The sequence below is a fragment of the Gallinula chloropus genome, assembly GCF_964237585.1.
Source record: "Gallinula chloropus genome assembly, chromosome: 5".
Taxonomy (NCBI): domain Eukaryota; kingdom Metazoa; phylum Chordata; class Aves; order Gruiformes; family Rallidae; genus Gallinula; species Gallinula chloropus.
Window position 1 is genome coordinate 45,993,484 of NC_140090.1, and position 19,061 is coordinate 46,012,544.

The 19,061-nt window shown below is 41.8% G+C and overlaps 1 protein-coding gene across 1 annotated transcript; it reads left to right on the forward strand.

Moving 5' to 3' along the window:
• Positions 1-559: 559 nt before the first annotated feature.
• On the forward strand, positions 560-18,266 carry STOX1 (storkhead box 1; the record flags this gene model as incomplete). The annotated part of the gene is made up of 4 exons (XM_084264589.1): positions 560-706; positions 12,845-12,995; positions 14,798-17,108; positions 18,184-18,266. The coding sequence occupies 4 exons, from the start codon at positions 560-562 to the stop codon at positions 18,221-18,223; spliced, it is 2,649 nt and encodes an 882-aa protein (XP_084120715.1). The 3' UTR covers positions 18,224-18,266.
• Between the last annotated feature and the right edge of the window lie 795 nt (positions 18,267-19,061).

Below are 19,061 nucleotides of genomic sequence, written 5' to 3' on the forward strand. Positions count from 1 at the left end.
AATACAAATGTAAATCACTTTGGTAAACGAATTACATCATTTCCCCTATCATCACCCCTCTTGCTGCAGTAGCACCCAAGGGGTTTCTAACAAGTTAGAATTCTCCCACAGTTGATTTAATGGAACGCCTTTGAAGAACCTTCTTTTTGAATTTCACTTTTGCAGACATTTGATGTTGAAACGATGTTTTCATGGTTTTACATCCATTTCTCAAAGCTTAACTGAAACCAATTTGCAATTTGAGTGTCTTTAATTAGGTAATTTTCTGGTTAAAATTAATCTATGCTCTGCTTTCTCTTCTATCAATCATCACAATGACCATTTTCTGCTTTGGAAGACTTTTCTCCCATTCCTTATGTATATTTTGCTCTCTGGGAAAGCAAGTGACAAGCGCCACAACTAAAAGGCAAGGGAAAAAAGGTCTCTTGGGTTTTGTTTTATAAATTTCTTCACAATATTTAAAAACTAAGCCGTTAATATCATATATACTGTGGTTATTCTACATAGAGGTTTAACTGCTTTTTAAAATCTACCCCCTCTCATGTTGTTGCTTGCCGTAATGGGGAATTCGAGGCGCTTGGGCTGCTCACGCTTTGCGACTCATGGCTGGAATGGTGGGAACCCAGCAGTGTCCGAAGCAGTTCTTGGGAAACATTTCCTGCAGCCCATAGCAAGAGCAGCGTCTGCAAACTTCTGGCAGTGTTTGGTGAATTGTCGCAGATATCGGGGGGCAGCTGGTGTCAGTGATAGGAAGTACTTGGCCTGCAGCCCCCTTGTCCTTGGCCATGGTATGCAAAGAGTATTGAAGCTGAATTTTCAGACTCATGTGTAGAATCAGCTAACTGTTTTGAGTATTTTTTTCCCTTTCTAATCCACAACCACTTGTTTGCTGGGCCGTAAGTGAGAAACCATGGGCACTGCAGCACTAGTTTTGCCAAGTCGTATTTCAGTGAAGTACAATGGAGTCTTAGCATGCTCCATACCACTTCCATGCTGGATTTAAAGCCCTCTGCACTCAGAACTCCTCCTCACTGCTCTATCTCAAAGAGCTTGCCTGGCTATTGCTTGTCATTAGAAGACACCATGGTCCCACAGATTACTCTATACTAGCAGTGTATATAAGGTGTGTTCTAAAGAAACATGCTGGGGAGTTGGACATCCTGACTTTACAGAATAGGCTACACCTTGACTGATGTTGGCCACCAGAAGATTAACAAAATAAAGGGAAAATCCAGTCCCACAAGCTTATAAAAAATCACAAACTGTCCTTTTGTATGTATTCCCAGGTAAAATCCAAAATCTCTATCCTTCTGATAAAGATGGCTATACTCAGCTCTGGTCTGAGTGATACACTCCAGACTGAGTAGAGGCTGTTATGGTCAACTCCTTAGGAGAATCACGGCAATTCAAATCTTGCTCAGAGGGTGAGGCAGGGACCAGTTTAAAAAACCTTATCCTTCTGATCTGATAACTCAGCAGCCTCTGTCGAAATGCTAACATCGCTCTGTCGGATCATCTCCTGTACTTAGATGTGGTGGTCAGTCAATTGTTAACCAAACGAGGGGCAAACTGCTCCCTCCTGCCTTTCCCGTACAGCTGGGGGGGGGGGGGCTGGGTGCGGGGCAGTGCTGGGAGATGAGTAGTGGGCTCTCAGCTGAGATTTACAGATACAATTGGAAATACTCCGTGTGAAGACACTGACCTCCATATCCTCTGAAGAGAACTGGGGTGATCAGTCGAGGAGAATGCATCTCAATAGCTGCTTGCTTGTTGTCCTTGGTCATAACCAGCTCGTTTCTGTCATTCCAGCCTGCCTTCTCCCTTGACAGCAGCACCTTCCTTCTGCCTGATTCCCTTTTTCGTGGTTCCTATGGGGTAGAAGTGAGCAACAGAAAATTGAAACATTTTTGCTTAGCCTTCAGAGGCTATATTTGCTTGAATTTGCCGACAGTTCCACAACAGGGCTACTAACAAGGGAAACTAAGGCGGCCCTGCGCTGCACTTGCCAGTTAGGCTGAGGCTGGGATTGGTATGCAGGCTGTGACTTTTCTGTGGTCATGTGATGTGTTGATCACCTGCATTAATGAGAGGTCGGCTTGTTGGGCTCTGCTAAGCCTTTAGGTCCTTACTGTAGGCTGCAAATTTACCTCACTTGGAAAATATCCTATTGAAGAGTGACATTGAAAGGACACTGTGAAGTGTTAAGTTTTATCCAGTTTTACTGGAGGCATTGAACTGTAATGAGATCAGACAAGGAATTGTTTTGTATTCCTGTTGTTTCTGCATTTGGTGGAGTAACACGATAGATCTAGCTCCTCACTTCTCTTCTCCTTGTGTGAGTCTCTCCCAGAAAGTAGAGAGAAGATAAGCACTCAGAAAGGGAGCTAAAAATTGGGCAGTCTCTGAAGCTCCTTGATTTTGGGGGGTGAAGTGGTGGTGTTAATGCTAATTTGATATTTAGACAGAATCCTTGTGATAGGAGAGAGGTGGAAATTAATCTCCTGAAGAAGGAGAGGAGGAAGGAGTAAAACTTCTGTTACATTTATGGGGTGTAATTATTTTCCAAAGGGGAATGCAGGTTTGGGGAACTACATTTTTCCTGTGTCTTGACTCCCAAACATACCTTACGTAGTGACCTCTGCAGTGCTGACACATGGCTCTGCAGGCACCGGCCATCTCTGCATGTTTCTGCCAGCTTTCAGGAACACTTCTGAAGTGCCACCAGCGGAACTGGTACACCTCGAGTCCATCTGTGACTGCGTACTTGAGTATTCTCTATTTCTTAGCAGTTCTCAACACTGCTTAAAATAAGAGACAAATTCTTTTCCAAAATGGACCTGGCAAACTTTTAGGACAGATTTATTTTAATTTGAATAACTTAAATTTGTTCACAGCCATTGTTGTCAGTATGAGCATCGGCCTTTTGCTTGTCTAATGAAGTCACAGATGAAATCTCGGCGTTGTGAGTAGCTGATTCCTGTTTTGCCTCCAAAAGGTCATGACTCTGGAGTGGATGTTGTTTGTCAGGCACTCTGTAGTTACACACCGGAACACACACTCTTAATGAGGATGGCAGCTCAGCAAGAGGCTGGGGAGGAGCTTCATGGGATTCCTCTTTTTTTGCAGTCCCTTTCTTCCACTGTCTTTCATCCTGCCTCACAAACAGGGATGTAGGTTTGCAAGTGAAAGGGGAATAATTTTGTACTTCAATGGTGCTGGTTTCTGTAAAGTGTAACTAGCAGTGTGTGGTCATGGTTTGCATTGGATTGTTTGGGATTATTTACTGTTCTGTTCCTTTTTATTTTCTTCAGGCCTGAAAAGAGTAGATGACAGAAAATGGTGCTTTAGTTTGCACTGCTGTGTGCGGGCTGCCAGAACATGAAGAATAGCTTAATTGGATTTTTAACTGCTTTATTCTCAAATGTTACTTTTGAAGTTCTTTACAGTAAGGTAACTGATTCAGAACTTACTAACATGTACATTCTGCTGTAATTGGGTTTTCCTGGTTATCACAGTTGTTCCATTGGTGACTTTGTTGAAATATTTTCAGGAAGAAAAGGGGAAGAAAACATTAGTACAACTTTCTAGACGTTTTACCTTTCTAGTATTTACTTACTAATTTAATTCTCTCCATGTAATGGCTATGTAAGCCTCACATTATTTCATAACGTTTAGCACCTAATTCTAGATGGCGTTCAGCCCTTACCACTGACTTCAGATGAGATGATACCCCTCCGTGTTTCATGCATTTCTTAGTAAGAATTTGATATAATTGCTTCAGTACTATAAAAGCCTGATTGAACTCACAGCAGCAAGGTATGAGGTACTGTAATGTTCTTCAAATTCCAGATGCATTTACCACATCTGGTCAGATTGAATAACCTGAAAGGTGTAATCTGCAAAACCATGTGTGCATAGAAATTATTTCACTGTCTCAGCAAGAGGTCTCTAGTCACACTGTTTATTTTTAACAAGCATTGTAGAACAGGAGCACGTATATATACTTTTTCTAATAATAAACTTCATTCAGTTTAATTTACTCTGATTTTTTCTAAAAACAACCTCTAAAAATCAGTTGTGAAGCACTTGATATGTATTTGATTGATGTGTATTTCTCAGTGCTAAGGATTTTCAGCAGAGGCTCTTGCTTCTGTCTTTCGAGTGAGAAGAAAAAATTCAAGAAAATGGACTGAGCTGTGCTATCTCCACTCTTTTGAATTCCTGTGCCTTGAATCCTCAATGGCAAAACTTACCTGCCTTAATGCTCTTTTAGGATGAGAATAATTTGAAGTGTTGATTATTTTTTCTTAGTCAAAAAAGACAACAGTTTGTGTTAATATCATGTAGTCTATGAAATAAATGGCATCAATTAGCAGTGCTTCCACAATCGTCATTGATGCAGTTTCAAAATCTGAGACTTTACTTCAAGGCTGGTTTTCGCTTTTCTATACTGCCATCTCACTTTAGGACATATCCACTCCATTACTTTGTAGAGAGAGCACCAGCTCTTACACCGAGCCCATACAGATGGAATTCACTTATTTAAAAAAAAAAAAAAAAAAAGTTATGGAAACAGTAGCTACTTATTTGAAGGCTGAAGAGAACCCCAGTAGTTTTACCACACAGGTGCTGTTTCGTATCGCCTTATTCACAGCACGATGTAAGTTGAACCTTTTCTCTTTAACCTGGTGTAACCCAAGAAAACTTCACAGCTAGGGGAGGTCAAAAGTGCCATTGCATTGGGTTACAGAAACCAGGGTGGTCAAAGTGTGGGGTGAGAGTGGCTGTTGGAGGCAGGGTTACGGCATCTAACTAAACCAGACGACTGCACTACTGTTTTATTCCTGGGAGCGTATCCATATTACCTTATACTGAAAGCAGGGTCAGCTATGAGTTCAGATCAGGTTGCTCATCAGGTCCCTACCCGGTCGTGTTTTAGGAACTCTCCCAGAATGGAAACTGCACAACCTTTCTGGGCAACTTGCTCCACTGCTGCGCTGTGCTTAAAGGTATAAATTGAACCTCTTCTGTTCTGACTGACGCCTGTTGTCTTTCATCCTCCCACCATGCACTGCTGTGCAGAGCCTGGCTGCATCTTCTCAAGGGGCTGCTGTCAGGTTCTCCCCCTGCCCCAAGCTATTTCGTCTCCAGGTTCAACAAGACCTGTTCCCTCAGACTTGGCTCACAAGGCAAGTGTTCCAGCCCTGACCACTTTGGTGGCCCTCTGCAGAATTTTCCCCTATTTATAGATGTCTTCTATACTGGGTCCCAAAACCAGACTTAGCATGCCAGACGTGGTTTAACAAGCAGCAAGTAGAGATAGATAATAATATTCTTTGATCTACTGGCTCTGCTCCTGTTAATACATCTCCAGATGCTCTTGGCCTTTGTTGCTGTGAGTAACATGAGCCTCCTCAATACTGAGGAGCCTTGTTAAAAGGCTTAATTTCATTTTATACCAAGAGAAAATTGATTTTGAGTATCAGCAGAAAGAGGTGAGTGGCTTTATTCAGTCAATTTCGCTTCTTGTTTTATACTTGGAGAGCTTTAGTGATCTTCTGATTATACAGTCCATGAGCCAAAAATTTGTAGAATGAAGTGTGACATGCGTAGAGAAGCAGCATGGTTTTCTTTAACCCAACAAAACTGCTGTGGTGTTTGCATGAGATTTTGCTTGCTATATGTTTTGTTTTTCAAAACCATCAGCTTAGAGAAATGTAGCTATCTGCATTTCTAAAACAACATACATCCAGAGCCACTCTGCCAGTTCCTTGCTGTGTTTTATAAAAGCACTCCTGGGATAACTGAAGATATGCTAGTAGAGTATATCATGAATGTGACTCTTGCAGTGCTATCAAACTGCTAACAGTGAGCTCAACTTGCGAAACCCAACAAACTGTCCTCATTGGTGAGAGTACAGTGAAGCCCTTGGGAATAATTAATATATGATGTGAAAAAAAATGGTTTATCCTATACTGATGCATCAGCAGCAATCCATGCACCATTCACTGGCAGGGGAACTTTGGAAGCAGCCTGATTTGGACTGAAGCAAGATTAATGACAATGAAAAAAACCTGAAACTGCTTTGTTTAGCAAACTCAGACTGTTTTGAAAGCTAAAACACCATTTCTTTAAAAACCTGAAATAAATCGAGCCTCTGTGAACTTTATTTCACTAAAAAAAAAAAAAGAAAAAAAAAAGAAAAAAGTGAGCTTTATTTTTATCTTGTAATAATGTTTTTTTTCCCAGATACTGGATTTCTCTTTTGTGGGATACGGCCAGCTATACGCTGAGTTCCCAGGGCTGATAGCTCCACTGAAATTAATAAATTTTTCTTTGATCTCAATACAATACTGCAGCAAAGCTAGCCTGTCGTTCAGGTCACTTGCTTAGGTACTTCATGGGCTGCATAATCTACCTTTTCCCACGGAACTGTTCTGCAGTTTCAACACCTTGCAGGCAGCTGCACATCTCTGTGATTTCCACTGGAGGCTTCATTCTGGTCTGTGACACCCAGCAACCCAATATCTTCACAGCAAGGGTTTTGCTAAACTGGCTTTTCAAAAGGTATTTACTGAGTCTTCTGTAATAGAGTGGAGGTGCTCATTTGGTCTGTTGCTCTTCTATCATTTCTTCGTTGCTGAAATTTAGATGAACTGAAACACTGAACAGGTATTTAATCCTGACAAAGCCGTGCAGAAAGGGCTATGGTCCTCATGTACAAACTAGCGCTGCTTAATCTGCTGTGTCGGGACAACTCTTGAGACCCATGGTAGTGATGAAGACACTGCTTTTCATTTCTGTGCTAGTTTTTAAATTCTAAATTGGATTGTTTTTACTATTTTTGGTGCTTTTTTTTTTTTTTTGTAGGCCATAAATTCCAGCCCAATCAAAGGGTGCAGAAACTTATTTTCTATCTTAGGGAACATCTTTAAAGGTGGATATCCATGTCAGGAGAATGGAGGGAAAAGCGGCTGTGCACACCCATCAACATCACAACAGCTCAGGGTGTGGGTGTGTGTGTGTGGGGGGGGGGGGGGGGCGTGTGTGGCCTTGCCCATGTACCATCAAAGCTTTGTTCCCAGCTGAATGAAAAAAACTTCCCTTCGGTGGGATATGCCCTGAAACAAGATCTGAGGGCTGATTCCTTCCACTTCAGTGTGTGATAGTGGCTCTTGTCCTCACTGTAAGCCAGGAGCCTGGGTCTGAGGGAAGCTACAACTGCACTGAGCACTCTGACAGCTGTTTCTGCAGTGGGTGAGTTTTGGCCAAGTGTTGCCTGAGAGTAAGTTGGATATAATAGCTGTTGTGTTCCCTGATTCATGGTTTGCTGGAAAGCCTCTGCAGGGGGCTATGTTCTCTTTCGAGTAGCTCTGTGGGTGCTGTTTTTCAGAAAGACCACTGTGCCACTTTCCTTGGCTGGAGTAAATGTGAGTTGAAGTAAAGGAGCGTGCAAAGAAGTGGATTTTGGTCCATTCTGGGGAGAGGAGACATGACCATAAGCATATCTTACTCCCATGACTGTAACTTTGCATTGTATGCTTTTTGTGACTGTCTTTCGTGGGGCAGCACGTTCTCAGGCAAAGGAATCAGCCCTGGGAATATTGGGGCAGTTGGAACCGACCTTTAGCTAAGCAGGCACAGGAATGCACAAGTGTGTAATGGTGTTTTTATATTAAGTCTATATAGGTAAGTACTGTATAGGTAAGTACTGAGCAGCCAGTAATGCTTTCTGCTTAGAACAAGACTTCTGACGTTAAAGAGCTGCTTGGATGGTCTGAGATTCATTGCAGAAGAAAGGAGAGGGCTGGGAGCAAGGAAAAGGCAGTGCTGATCTTGTGGAGAAATTCCAAGGTGGTTGGTGAGGTTTTTTGGGTTTGGTTGTTTTTTTGTTTTTTTTGGTTTTTTTTTTTGAGCAGACCAAGTGGAAAAGATGTGTTTGTGACAAATTCACAGTAGATGGCACCACCTGCAGACAGTTGAAGGAGCCAGAGCCATTGCAGCTGAGCTGTTCAGTCCTGCTGTTGTTTGGCTCTGTGGGATAGTTATTGGCTATTTCGCAACCTGCCTGGGACTATTTCGTTTGGTGTTACTTCCTTCTGCCTCCCTGCAGCGAAGCTTTTGAATCAATCTGTCTTTCCTGACCAAGCTTGACACTGAAGCGGTTACAGATGATCTTCCTTGCTGGTAGCTGTGCTGGTTATGTTGTGCCATATGTGAATTGGCTTAAAAGATGGGACAGTAGGAAGGGCCCAAGGGCAGATATGTTTATACAACTTTCCTTGTTGGCTCTATTTTGCCAGCTATTGTGGGTGAAAGACATATCTCCACTGGACAATTTGCTAGTCTTCAAGCAAGCAGAAGGGCTGTTTTCTTTTAAACAGTCTATTTGAACCTGCATCTTTGCTGATGTGTTCAGTAAGTGCTTTTGGGGCTTGAAACCTGCTCCCAAATGGTTTTGGAGCATTGAAAAGGACATCAGTAGCCTCATTAAGTCCCCTGTTGAAGGGGCTGATCTCTCAGATAATCAGAGAGACGCGTCTCCGTGGCAAGAACTTTCACGCTGTGCTTGGCTTAAGGAAAACTACCACACTGAACATGTTGGTGTCTGCTTCTGCTGTGTAACTTTCTCCTATCTGGGGGCTTGAACTGAGATTGCAGGAGACAGCTCCTGCCTTTCTTCTTGACTGCTGCTTTGTTTTCACTGTACCTGCCTACGGATGGGTTTGGGTGTTTGGTTCGGTTTGGGTTTTTTATTGCTGATGAAAGAACAGATGGCTGTAGGTTGCCATTAACCCTAAGATTAGAATAAGAATCTATTAGCACTTGGCTAGGAACCTCAGAAAACAATTCTAGGTAACTTTAAAAGTTCATAACACAGTTGGGAGCAGCCTTTGGGGAGTTATCAGGAAGACAGAAAAAGTGGTTGGGCTTTGGTTGGTTGTTTTGGGTGGTTTTTTTGTGGGGCGGGGGTTTCGGATTTTTCTCCAAGTTGCATGGCATCATTCTCCATCTGTAAAATTGACTCCAAGTGCAGGACGTTGCTTGCCTAATTGCCCTGATTTGAGAGTGTCTGTTCCTTCAGAAATCAGTTGGTATGAAAATCTGACATTTTGATGTCTCTGTAGCTGCTGTTTTAATATCAACTGAAGGCTTGTCAGTGACCTTCACTGACACTTCATTGTTTTGTTTCTCTCTTTGAGAGTTGTACCAACTAATCAGACAGAAAGATATTATCTGCTGTTCCTGTTGTTTGTATCACAACAGATTAAACCTGTTACAAGATTTGACCGTTTTAATGCAGTTGAACTATTTACTTTGCTTCAGTAAAAGGATGTTTCTGAAAACAGGATTTAGTACACAATATTTGTGACAGTTTTCCCTGTTGTATACTTGGAATTGAAAGTGGTTTAATGATCTCAATTCTGTCTTTATATAGAATTTTATTATTTAATAAGGAAACATCTTGTAAAATGATCATTAATATTCAACAAGTGTTTTGTTGCAGTTACAAGTTTTCTATGATGGTCTTACTTTCTCTTCCTTAAAATTCTTCACCTTTAATTATAAAACATAATTTTTGCTATAGAATGTGACTACAATGCATCAAAGCAGAAGCCTCACAGTTCTAGCAGAATTAAACTTTCTTATGGCCTTCCTGGTGTATTTTGCAAAAAGCCAAGTGTACACCAAACATACCAGGGCTCTCATGCAAAGTGGTGCAGGATCTCTGGGGTCTTTTGAATGTTCAGCTTAACAGAGCACACAAAGTAGTTCTAAGATAGATCTTTCCATCTACAAATAATACAAAGTCAATCTTGTATTTCCACGTGCTGTGTCTTCTCTGTCTCAACAGATGTAAGTGGAATCACATAAGGGAGTTTATTCTTGATTTGCATTTGTTTGGGCTGGTTTTGTGGTGGGATTTTTTTTTTTTTCCTAGAATGAATTCACTGTCAACACTGTCAACACTTTATTGGTATAGAAATTGTTTATCTGAACTTTTAAAAAGTAAATTGAGAGCTTTTGCAACAAAATCCCTCTGTTCAGTCTCCCAGAAGTAGCCTGGGTTTTACTCGTCTCGCAAGAAATTTTTCTTAGAGCCAGAAGATGCATAAAATCTGCAGCTGTTAAACAACTTGGTAAAAATGGTAAAGCTCGTGTTACAGAGGTGGAACAAAGAAGTCATTTTGTGTTTGTCAAGAATATGCAGAGGCTTTTCTGTGCGCTGAGTTTTGCTATATAGGGGTTGTATTACAGATGACTACCCTACATTATGACTGATATTGTGCTGCTGTTCTTGGGTTTCGGTGGTCCAGGGTAATGAGCAGAGTTTGAATAGAGAGGTAAACCAAGCTGAAGGATAATAATACATGAGTACTGGCAAGCCACCTAGGTTGGCGCTGGTGAGCATGATTCTGTAAGAGCTATGGAGCATGACATGGGAACTGTGCTCTGTTTAAGCGATTGAGAGGATTTGCCTGAGTGCCGTGGCGGCTGACAGGTACCTTGCACATAGGCATAAGCAAGTCCTTTGTGAAAACTATGAAGAAACTGGGAAGATGATTTATGTAAAGTAGGGAACGGGGCAGGGGATTCTGCAGTCTGCTCTGAGCTCTAAATGGACAGAAACCGAAGAGCTTTAACGAACATGGCATTTCGGTGGTTTTGCATCAGATCTATGAGAGACAGCTTGCACAAATTATAAAGGCTGGTCCCTGTGCAGATCTAAGTGATGCGACTTTTATGTATTTCTATCACACTTGGGAGACCACTTGACATGCAATTGCAACAGTTATTTAGCGATAGAAAGTAAATCTTTTCATAAGAAATTGATAGACACTTGCAGGGTGCTGCCTGGACCTTTTCTCACATGGCTTATCAATCTTGCCAATGATCTAATTTTGCTTTCACTATTTCAAAGTCATGAGGGAATTATAAGTAATAATCTTGTTGTCGTATGTGTGTACTCTGGTGCTTTTGATCTGCAACAATCACTTTAGACAGATGCATTCGAATGCTGGTTTAGTGGGTTTTTCCTTCAGTATCAAGCTGGCTTTTGCTTAATGTGTTGTTTTAAATATTGTTCTGAAAGGGCCTCCCCTGGATGGGGACACAGGATTTAAGGCCGTGAGACAGATGCAAATAATGACAGCAAGATAATAATAATAAAGATAATGAATAAGTGTTGATTACTCTTGGTGTTTTGCTCCTTAGCAGCCTGGTGCTCCACAGAAGTAAATGGTAAAACTGGCATGGTGTGCCTACTGCAGGGGCTCAAGCCAGTAAACTATTCCCAAGAGTTACTGCTGAATGCTGGTGATCCTTTCTCACACAAAATGAAAGTTTGCAATGGTTTCTGCACCTGTGAGGAGTAGCCTAGCAACATTGCTGAGGAAACTGGACACCAGGGCTTTTTACTGAATGCATTTTGTTGAACATAGCAGCAGTTGGAAAACAAAGGTCAAGAGCAATTTAAGCTCTTAAAAGCGCTGTTGCTTTATTCGTTTACTCAGAGAAATGTTTGTGTTGTAGTCTTGGCCTACAGGATAAATATCAGGTTCCAGAGTCATCTGACTGACTGTCTGATTGGAGTGTAGTTAAGCATGAATATCATTCAGTCTAAGATGTCACTTCTTACTCGGAGGAAAATTACTGTTATCATTTAACTCTACAGTTTTTGCCTGAGGAAGTAACCAGGAGTCCCCGCTGCCTCCTGTCTGCTCTGGCAGCTGGGGATACTCAAGGGTTCTCTCTGCAACACAGACCAGGGAAGCCAGACCTCCAGCAGGTAGTGGGCACAGACCATCGGGATAATTTAAAACAGAAGAAAGGTTTTGTTTTGTTTTGTTTTGTTTGGGTTTATTTTGTTATCTGAGAAGGTGTATGCGGCCATTGCCTTACTCAGGTAAGTCCTTGCTTCATGCTTTATCATCTGCTTTAAGAGAAAATGTTTATTTCGGGTTTTCCCACATCATTTACTGGGACCATGTCAGAAGTACTTGCTGGGCTTGTTCTTACTGTCTTTTTCTTGAAGGGGAGAGGACAGTACTTATCTTTGTGGCAGAGTTGAGGAGAAGGACCACAATCCTTTCCAGCACCCTGAACTGGGGCTACAGTTACTGGGGAAGCACCCTGAGCTGGGGCTGCAGTTACTGGGAGAGCTGGGCCATGCCCTTAGCCCCTCTGAGCTTCTGCTTTCATCGCACGGGACAGGGACAAGGCTACTGTCTCTCACCAGGAGAGAGATGAAGATGTAGCCTAAAAAATGCACACAATTGTAACAAGTTTTTTTGCTCTTGCTCATTCTAGTAGATAATCTTTAGTTCTAGAGACCAGTCTAAAAATGGAATTTCTATTCAAATTTATGTGCTAGACAAAGGACAAGGCCCACTTATATTCTTTTTTTTTCCCCCTGTGTTGTGACTCAGTGAAAAGCTTTTGTATGTGATAAAGGTAAACATCCAATAATCTTTTTAGCTACTTAGAGAAACAGAAGTCCTGCATGGTTTCATATGTAAACAGTAATATAGAAAGTCATCAGTCATCTTCTCTCAGCTCCCTGTTTATTAAGCTAAATGATGGTTTAAGTTGGAATTTAATGTCAAATAAACTTAAGTGCTTAAGGTAACCTTTTGTTTCCTTGAAAAATGGTAGGGCCGTTTTCCTTCTCTGAGAAGCATTTCCGAGTAATTTGCTAAAGTAAATTAGCTGCAGATAAAGAGCTTGTTCTGAGACAACACGAGAATTTTTTAGTGAAAATCTGTCACAGCCAATAGAAAAAATATAACGCTCTTCCCTTCAATCTTTTTTGTTTGTTTCCCCCCCTCCTTCTGGGCTTCAGGTGGTGACCCCTGCTCTCATGAAGCCTCTCTCCCAGCCACAATTCACTTCCCTGTCAGAAGGAATATGCCGAACCATATCAGCCATGAATGCCAACCACGTGATGGTCACGCAGGAAACTTTAACGGAGCAGTTAGTGAAAAATTATCCAGGTAACATGTTTGTTTCTCCTGCCTTTTAAAAGTGACTGTACCATCCAGCTTGAGTTTCTGATACTGGGCAAGTGATCACTGAATGTTTACAAGCAAAGCTGGCAGTATGAGAGAATATAAATTACTAGGCAACTGGTAGAATAGATAAATGTGTATACTACGCTCATCGATTTTTGAGTGTCACCAACACTGTTTCAGATGTAATCCTCTTTGCAGATTTTAACAATTCTTTGAGAATAAGAAAGGGAACTGAATGCAGTAGTATGTTGAGAGTATGCCCTTTCTAGAAATGGGAGAGCATAAAACAGACTGTGTGTGAGATCACAAAGATTTTGAATCCTCTTTTAAGAGAAAGAAGCACATCTGACTTGGATGGGAAAGGGACTGTGTAGGAATCTACATCAGATGTTTGCTATTAAAAAATACAAATAACCTCAAATTCAGTTTATTGGTCAAATTCCAGCCCATTCCTTCCTGAAAGCAAATTGCTCACTCTAAATAAGTTTTATTCCTCCTCTTCTGAGGAGGTAGCAGCCACTTCCCTTAAATACTGTGTTTTCTTTTGCATCTGAAAAATGTGTTCAATTCCCTTTAGATCTGCAATACTGGTGTGTGTGTGTGCATGTGAGACTTTGTAAAAGCTCATTATGGCCCTCTGCAGGAGGTTGCTTGGTGTGATACCGAGCTGCCTCTTTTGAGTATTGGTAGTATTCGAGCTCTGCAATTGTTACAGGTTGATCTGGTAGGCATTTTCACTAGTAGGAAAATTTGTAGTGCAACCCCGCAAATTGGCTGAGAACCCTGCCAAGAACGTGAGGCAGCCCATTTTTAGGTCAGCCAGAAGTAGCACACTCAAAGCCTGTAGGGAGAGAGTGTATTGCTTGGTAATTTTTCAGCTTGCTGGAAGTTTTCAGTCTTGTGGTCAGCAGAAACCAGGGCCAGTAGTTGAGATGTCACTAGACTAATGACTGTGACTAGCAGCTGAGACTAGTGTCTGTGAGGTAAACTTTGGCAGCAATTGTCATCTGACAAAATTATACCCAGAAGCTTCAAAAAGTGTGGTAAAAGCTGCTGTTAAATTAGAAAGGAAATGCTTTGAACAACACACTGTTCAGCTTGTACCTGGCAGAAAGTGTCTCTCATGAATCATCATATCCTGACAGACAGAACATCCTAAACTCTATCACACCAGTGCTGCACTGGAAACCTGAAACACAGCTGGCCTTTACCTTCTCCCTTTCTAGTGAGGAATGGCCTTGGCAGAGTTAAAAGGGGTTTACCTATCCGTAAGACACTGTTGGGACTGCAGCTAGAAGAGCCCTCAGCTGGATGATGTCTCTGTGCTCCCCTCACCTGGCTGGCCCAGGAGGGCTCTCCCTGACTCAGGGCTGCAGCCTCTGCTGAGGCCAAGGTCTGGGGCAGCCCTCACTGCCCTCTACCCAGCTGCAGTGGGGCTGCCCCTGTTGTGCTGGGAGCCCAGAGCTGTGGGTGGAAGCAGCTGGGTGCAACAATGCTTTCCAGCACTGAAAACTCAGCAGAGTGGTGATACATTGACAACAACAACAAAAAACCTGCCTATCGTCCCATGATACAGGACACTTTCACATTGAAATTGAGTATGCCCGATTGAAACTTCAGTTGCCAGGTCAGTGTCAAGCTTCTTTTGAAATCCTGTGAGCTAAACCTGTTGGGTATTTCATTTTCAGTTGCTTCCAGATCTCTGGTGTGTAAGTTCTTTTTTGGCTGGCTCCCATTTTATTTGAAAACTTATTTCTGATTTGAAATATCTGTCTGTCTTGTAGGCATGGCAGTTCCCTCCCACAGTATCTTATATAATATCCTTGGCACTTTAATTAAAGAAAGGAAAATCTATCATACAGGAGAAGGATACTTCATTGTGAGTCCCAACATGTACTTTATTACAAACGATGCCACAGAAGACGACAGAAAGGTTGCGTTGGAGGACAGTCGTTGCTGTCCATTGCCTTCCATCACTTACCTGGTAAATATTGAGTTCTGTGCAGACCTAGTGAAAGAGAACATTCCCGTGGTATCCTGCTACAGAATCTGCCAGTGCTTCCCTGACCAAAATATGCCCTGTGTACGAAGACATTGGCAGCTAATGAACCGTGAACCTAACGGAGGAGGTAAGAAAGGCTGCAGTGAACTGAAGCCTTCAGTCCGAGCTCAAGGGATCTCCACATCTGCTGAAAAACATTCCTGGGACACCATCAGATCCCTGACATCTGTGAAAGAGAAACTGAAATGCAAAAGGCTTGACCTTGGCATTTTCTGGAGAAGCACTTCTAAAAAAGAAAAGCATAAGAAGAGATACTCCACTTTTTCAGCCCAGTTTCCTCCCAGGGAATGGCCAGTCAGGGATGAAGATGACTTAGATAATATTCCACGCAATATTGAACACAAAATCATCAAGTGTATTAACCCTACTCTTACAGTTGATAATTTGACCAAGCACACAATATTAATGCAGAAGTTTGAGGCGCAAAAATGCTGTATCAGCAAGGGTACCGCGGCTGGCGTTTCAACGGTCAGGCAAAAACATCTTTTGAAGGGTTGTGTTCAAAAGACAAAAAGTAAACCAGAAAAACACACCAGGAAAACCAAATCAAAAGAAGAGAAACAGGTTAGCAGAAGCAATAGGGAATCTGACATGTTTGAGCTAACGTCCCAAAATGAGAAACTGCAAAAGAACCTCTCACAGCCTGTCGGAAACCAACAGCCATCTGACATAGCAGTAGAATCCCATGTCATATATAAAAAACAAATTAGGAACCCTTTTCAGGACCTGCCATGGAGGCGCAACATTTACATGAAAGGGTACAAAGGTGCTATTAGCAGTCAGCTCAAGTCCAGGATCCGAAAGCAAGAAAGGGCTTCACAAAAGCCACAGTCCTTGGACTCCACAAAATCCTTCGAACAGTTGGCTGCTGAAATGCAGGCTGACAAAGTTAAGCAAAACAAACCACTCCGTGCTAATCAGTCTTCTCTCCAGCTAAGGAAAGGTAGTTTAAATGAAAACTTCACTTATCCTCATGGCTGTACTTCGCAAATAGATAATAAATGCAAATACTATCCAGAGAGTGGTATTTCTGAAGAAAACATCTATGGAAGACCAGCAGAAAAACATCCTGGGGATATTAAAAAATCTCCTCACTCTTACATTGGAGAAAACGGTGTGTGCAAAGAAGATGCAAGGTTTTCATTAAATCCGGAGGGTAAGTTTTGCAGGTGCAAAGCTGACTTTGTGTGTGAGTTGTTAGATCAAACAGCAAATGAATTCCAAAACGTCTGTCTTTCAAACTATACAGCCGATGCTAACCTGGCAAAAAATCCTGGTCCGAAATACAGACAGAAGACTGATAGGAAGAGTGAACCTATATTTAAATATGACTGTGCCAGCCATCCCAGATCACTGAAGCTGGAAAGAGAAGGATTTAGTGAGAACTGCCGTCTTCCGTACCAAAAGGCACATGATGGTGACACCTGTAGCTGGCTACATCTGGGTGATGGTTTTGAAGGCAGCAAACAACCTCACCTGCCTCCTGCCTATGCTTTCTCAGAAAAAAGAGACTGGAGTAAAACTGTACAAAAGCTGGGGACAGCTATGTCCCTAAAAAACTGCACGGTTGATACTTATTCTGACAAGTACAACACACTTGTACACCGACATGACTCTGGAGAGCACAGATGTAAGGGAAGTGCTTGTTTTGCAGAATCGCTAGATGGCTCAGAAGAGCACCCAAAACTGGATTTTACAGGAGAAAGTTGTTTGTACAGTCAGGTTCTTCCAGCAGTTCACAGAAAGGAAGAAGAAACCGGCCTTACTGAATGTGTGAAGGCTTCAGCCACAGCAGATTTCTGCCACACTAATGAGGCTGATGCAGATGCTGATGCAGCGCAGAACTTCACCTATGAGAGGGACAAAGTAGTGGCATGCTGTGCTTTGGGCTCACAGACCAGAGAAAGGAGAAACCCTCTGGGAAAGACAGATCTGTTTTCTAAGAACGCGTGCAGTGGGATATCAGGACGGAAACACCTGGAAGGCACAGAAAACCACAGCATTACAGGAGACAGTGGAATTGATTCCCCAAGGTAAGAAAACATGCCTAACTATATTAGATGTTTTATCTTTGGGTTAACACTCAGATTTAGGCAGATACGTTGCTGTAAATTATAACCCCTTCTCCCCAACAACAAAATGATTGCTGTCTTTAAAAACAACAGTGCTACACGTCTCCAAAATACTCAAACTACTATGTCTTTTTACATTAATATTCCATCAGCTATAAAATGCTTCTTTTTATACTTTGTAATTGTTTCCTCAAGGCAAGAAAACAGTACGAGTTCTGCCTTGCAGTCGGAGATGGCCAAGTGCAGAAATGTGAAGAAACACAATAGAGAAATTCCTCTTTGCAGGCAGGTTCAGCTTGCACTGTTCTTGCCATATGGCATCAACTGGGGAAACTATGATGTTATCCATGTAGATGAACAATTAAAACTGCTTTATAGCAGTGTTCAGTCAAAAAATATAAAGTACAAAATACCATCTGACTTGCTCACAACGCACAGGAGAATGTGTAAATCATTTGAGCTAGAAGCCTCTGCTTCCTTTCACAGGGTACATTTTATCTGTAGCTATACTTGGAAAAATCCCTTAATCAAACCCAAATTGGTACGAAACCCTTTTTTTACACAGTTGCGTGCAGATAAGACCTACAAAGCTGTTAACGAAGTTGGTAAGGATGTAAGTTAAATTGATGTGAGGGAAAAATCACATTTGATTTTTTAATAGTATCGTGTATTCTTAAAATCTTAAATGATCAGTATTTGAGTGTAATTATCCTATTAGTTCTTATTAGATGTGTGCTGGTATCTTGAGAAGTTACTATATGAAGTAACAAACAACGTACCACAATTTTAAAGGAAATTCTTCTGATTCTTTCTTCCCCTTAAGCAGCTCTTGGCTCTGCATCTTTCAAGCACACTTCTAGTGTATTACAGGCACATGAACACTTGAAAGCTGATGGGTGCTTTTTAGCAAAATATATTCCAAAGGGTCATTTTGATTGTTTGCATTGATGCCATCCATCCGTGGTACCAGAAGCTAAGCCAACTCAGTTTATTTTTAGAATGTGAAGCCTGATGTCTAATAATTCTGTCTTCATAGATGGACTGAAAAGAAGATGAAGCTTCCTGCCAAAAGCTGAAAGCATAAAGACTAATGCAAAGAGGAGGACAGTGTGCAAGGACAATCGCAGTAAAATTCCTTGCTTCAGCTAACTCTGGTTATGAATGTTTGTCCTTTAATAAGCTTTGTAAACTTTCCCTTTCTAAGAACATTAATTGTAAATGTGATGACTCACATCTGTGAGGCTGTCTCTAAACCAAAGGTATACTAAGTTTTCACTGGTAATATTTGGAGAACTAATGTTGTGTATCTCTGTTTTCTCATTAGTCTTTGCATCCCTGTGATAATAAAAATGGGAACTGCCACACTTCATTCCGATCACGCCATTAACCTGGAAAGGGTATGTGCATAACAGGACCTGCATCAGGTGGACAGGACTGTTTTAACAGTGTAATTCTCAAAAATTTTTCCTACTTGTACCATAGAAGTAACAGCATGCTCCAAACTGCCCTGTCAGACAACGAACAAACTAGATTGGCACGCACCTTATTACTACACAACCTCCTGGAATCATGAGGTTCTCTTACTGCATCCTGAAGCAATCCCAGCTGCACTCCTTAGTCTACCTGGTGTGTTTGTATCTGGCAAGCAGGATTTGGTCTTAGCAAATGACAATGTGTTGGTGCTGGGGACAACAGGTAAGGTCAGCGGCATTGCCTTGGGAGAAAACCTGCTGTGGGTTTCTCCAGCATGGTGCGCTCTGGTCACAAGTACCCCTTTCCTTCTCCTGTGTGAATAATGTTCTGGCAGTTGTCAGGATCACTTTGTAGCTTTACGCTGGTAAATCTAATTTTGACTTCTTAATCCTGAGAGCTTCCTGCTAAAAGCAGACTGTGCTCCTGGCGTGATGCTTATTG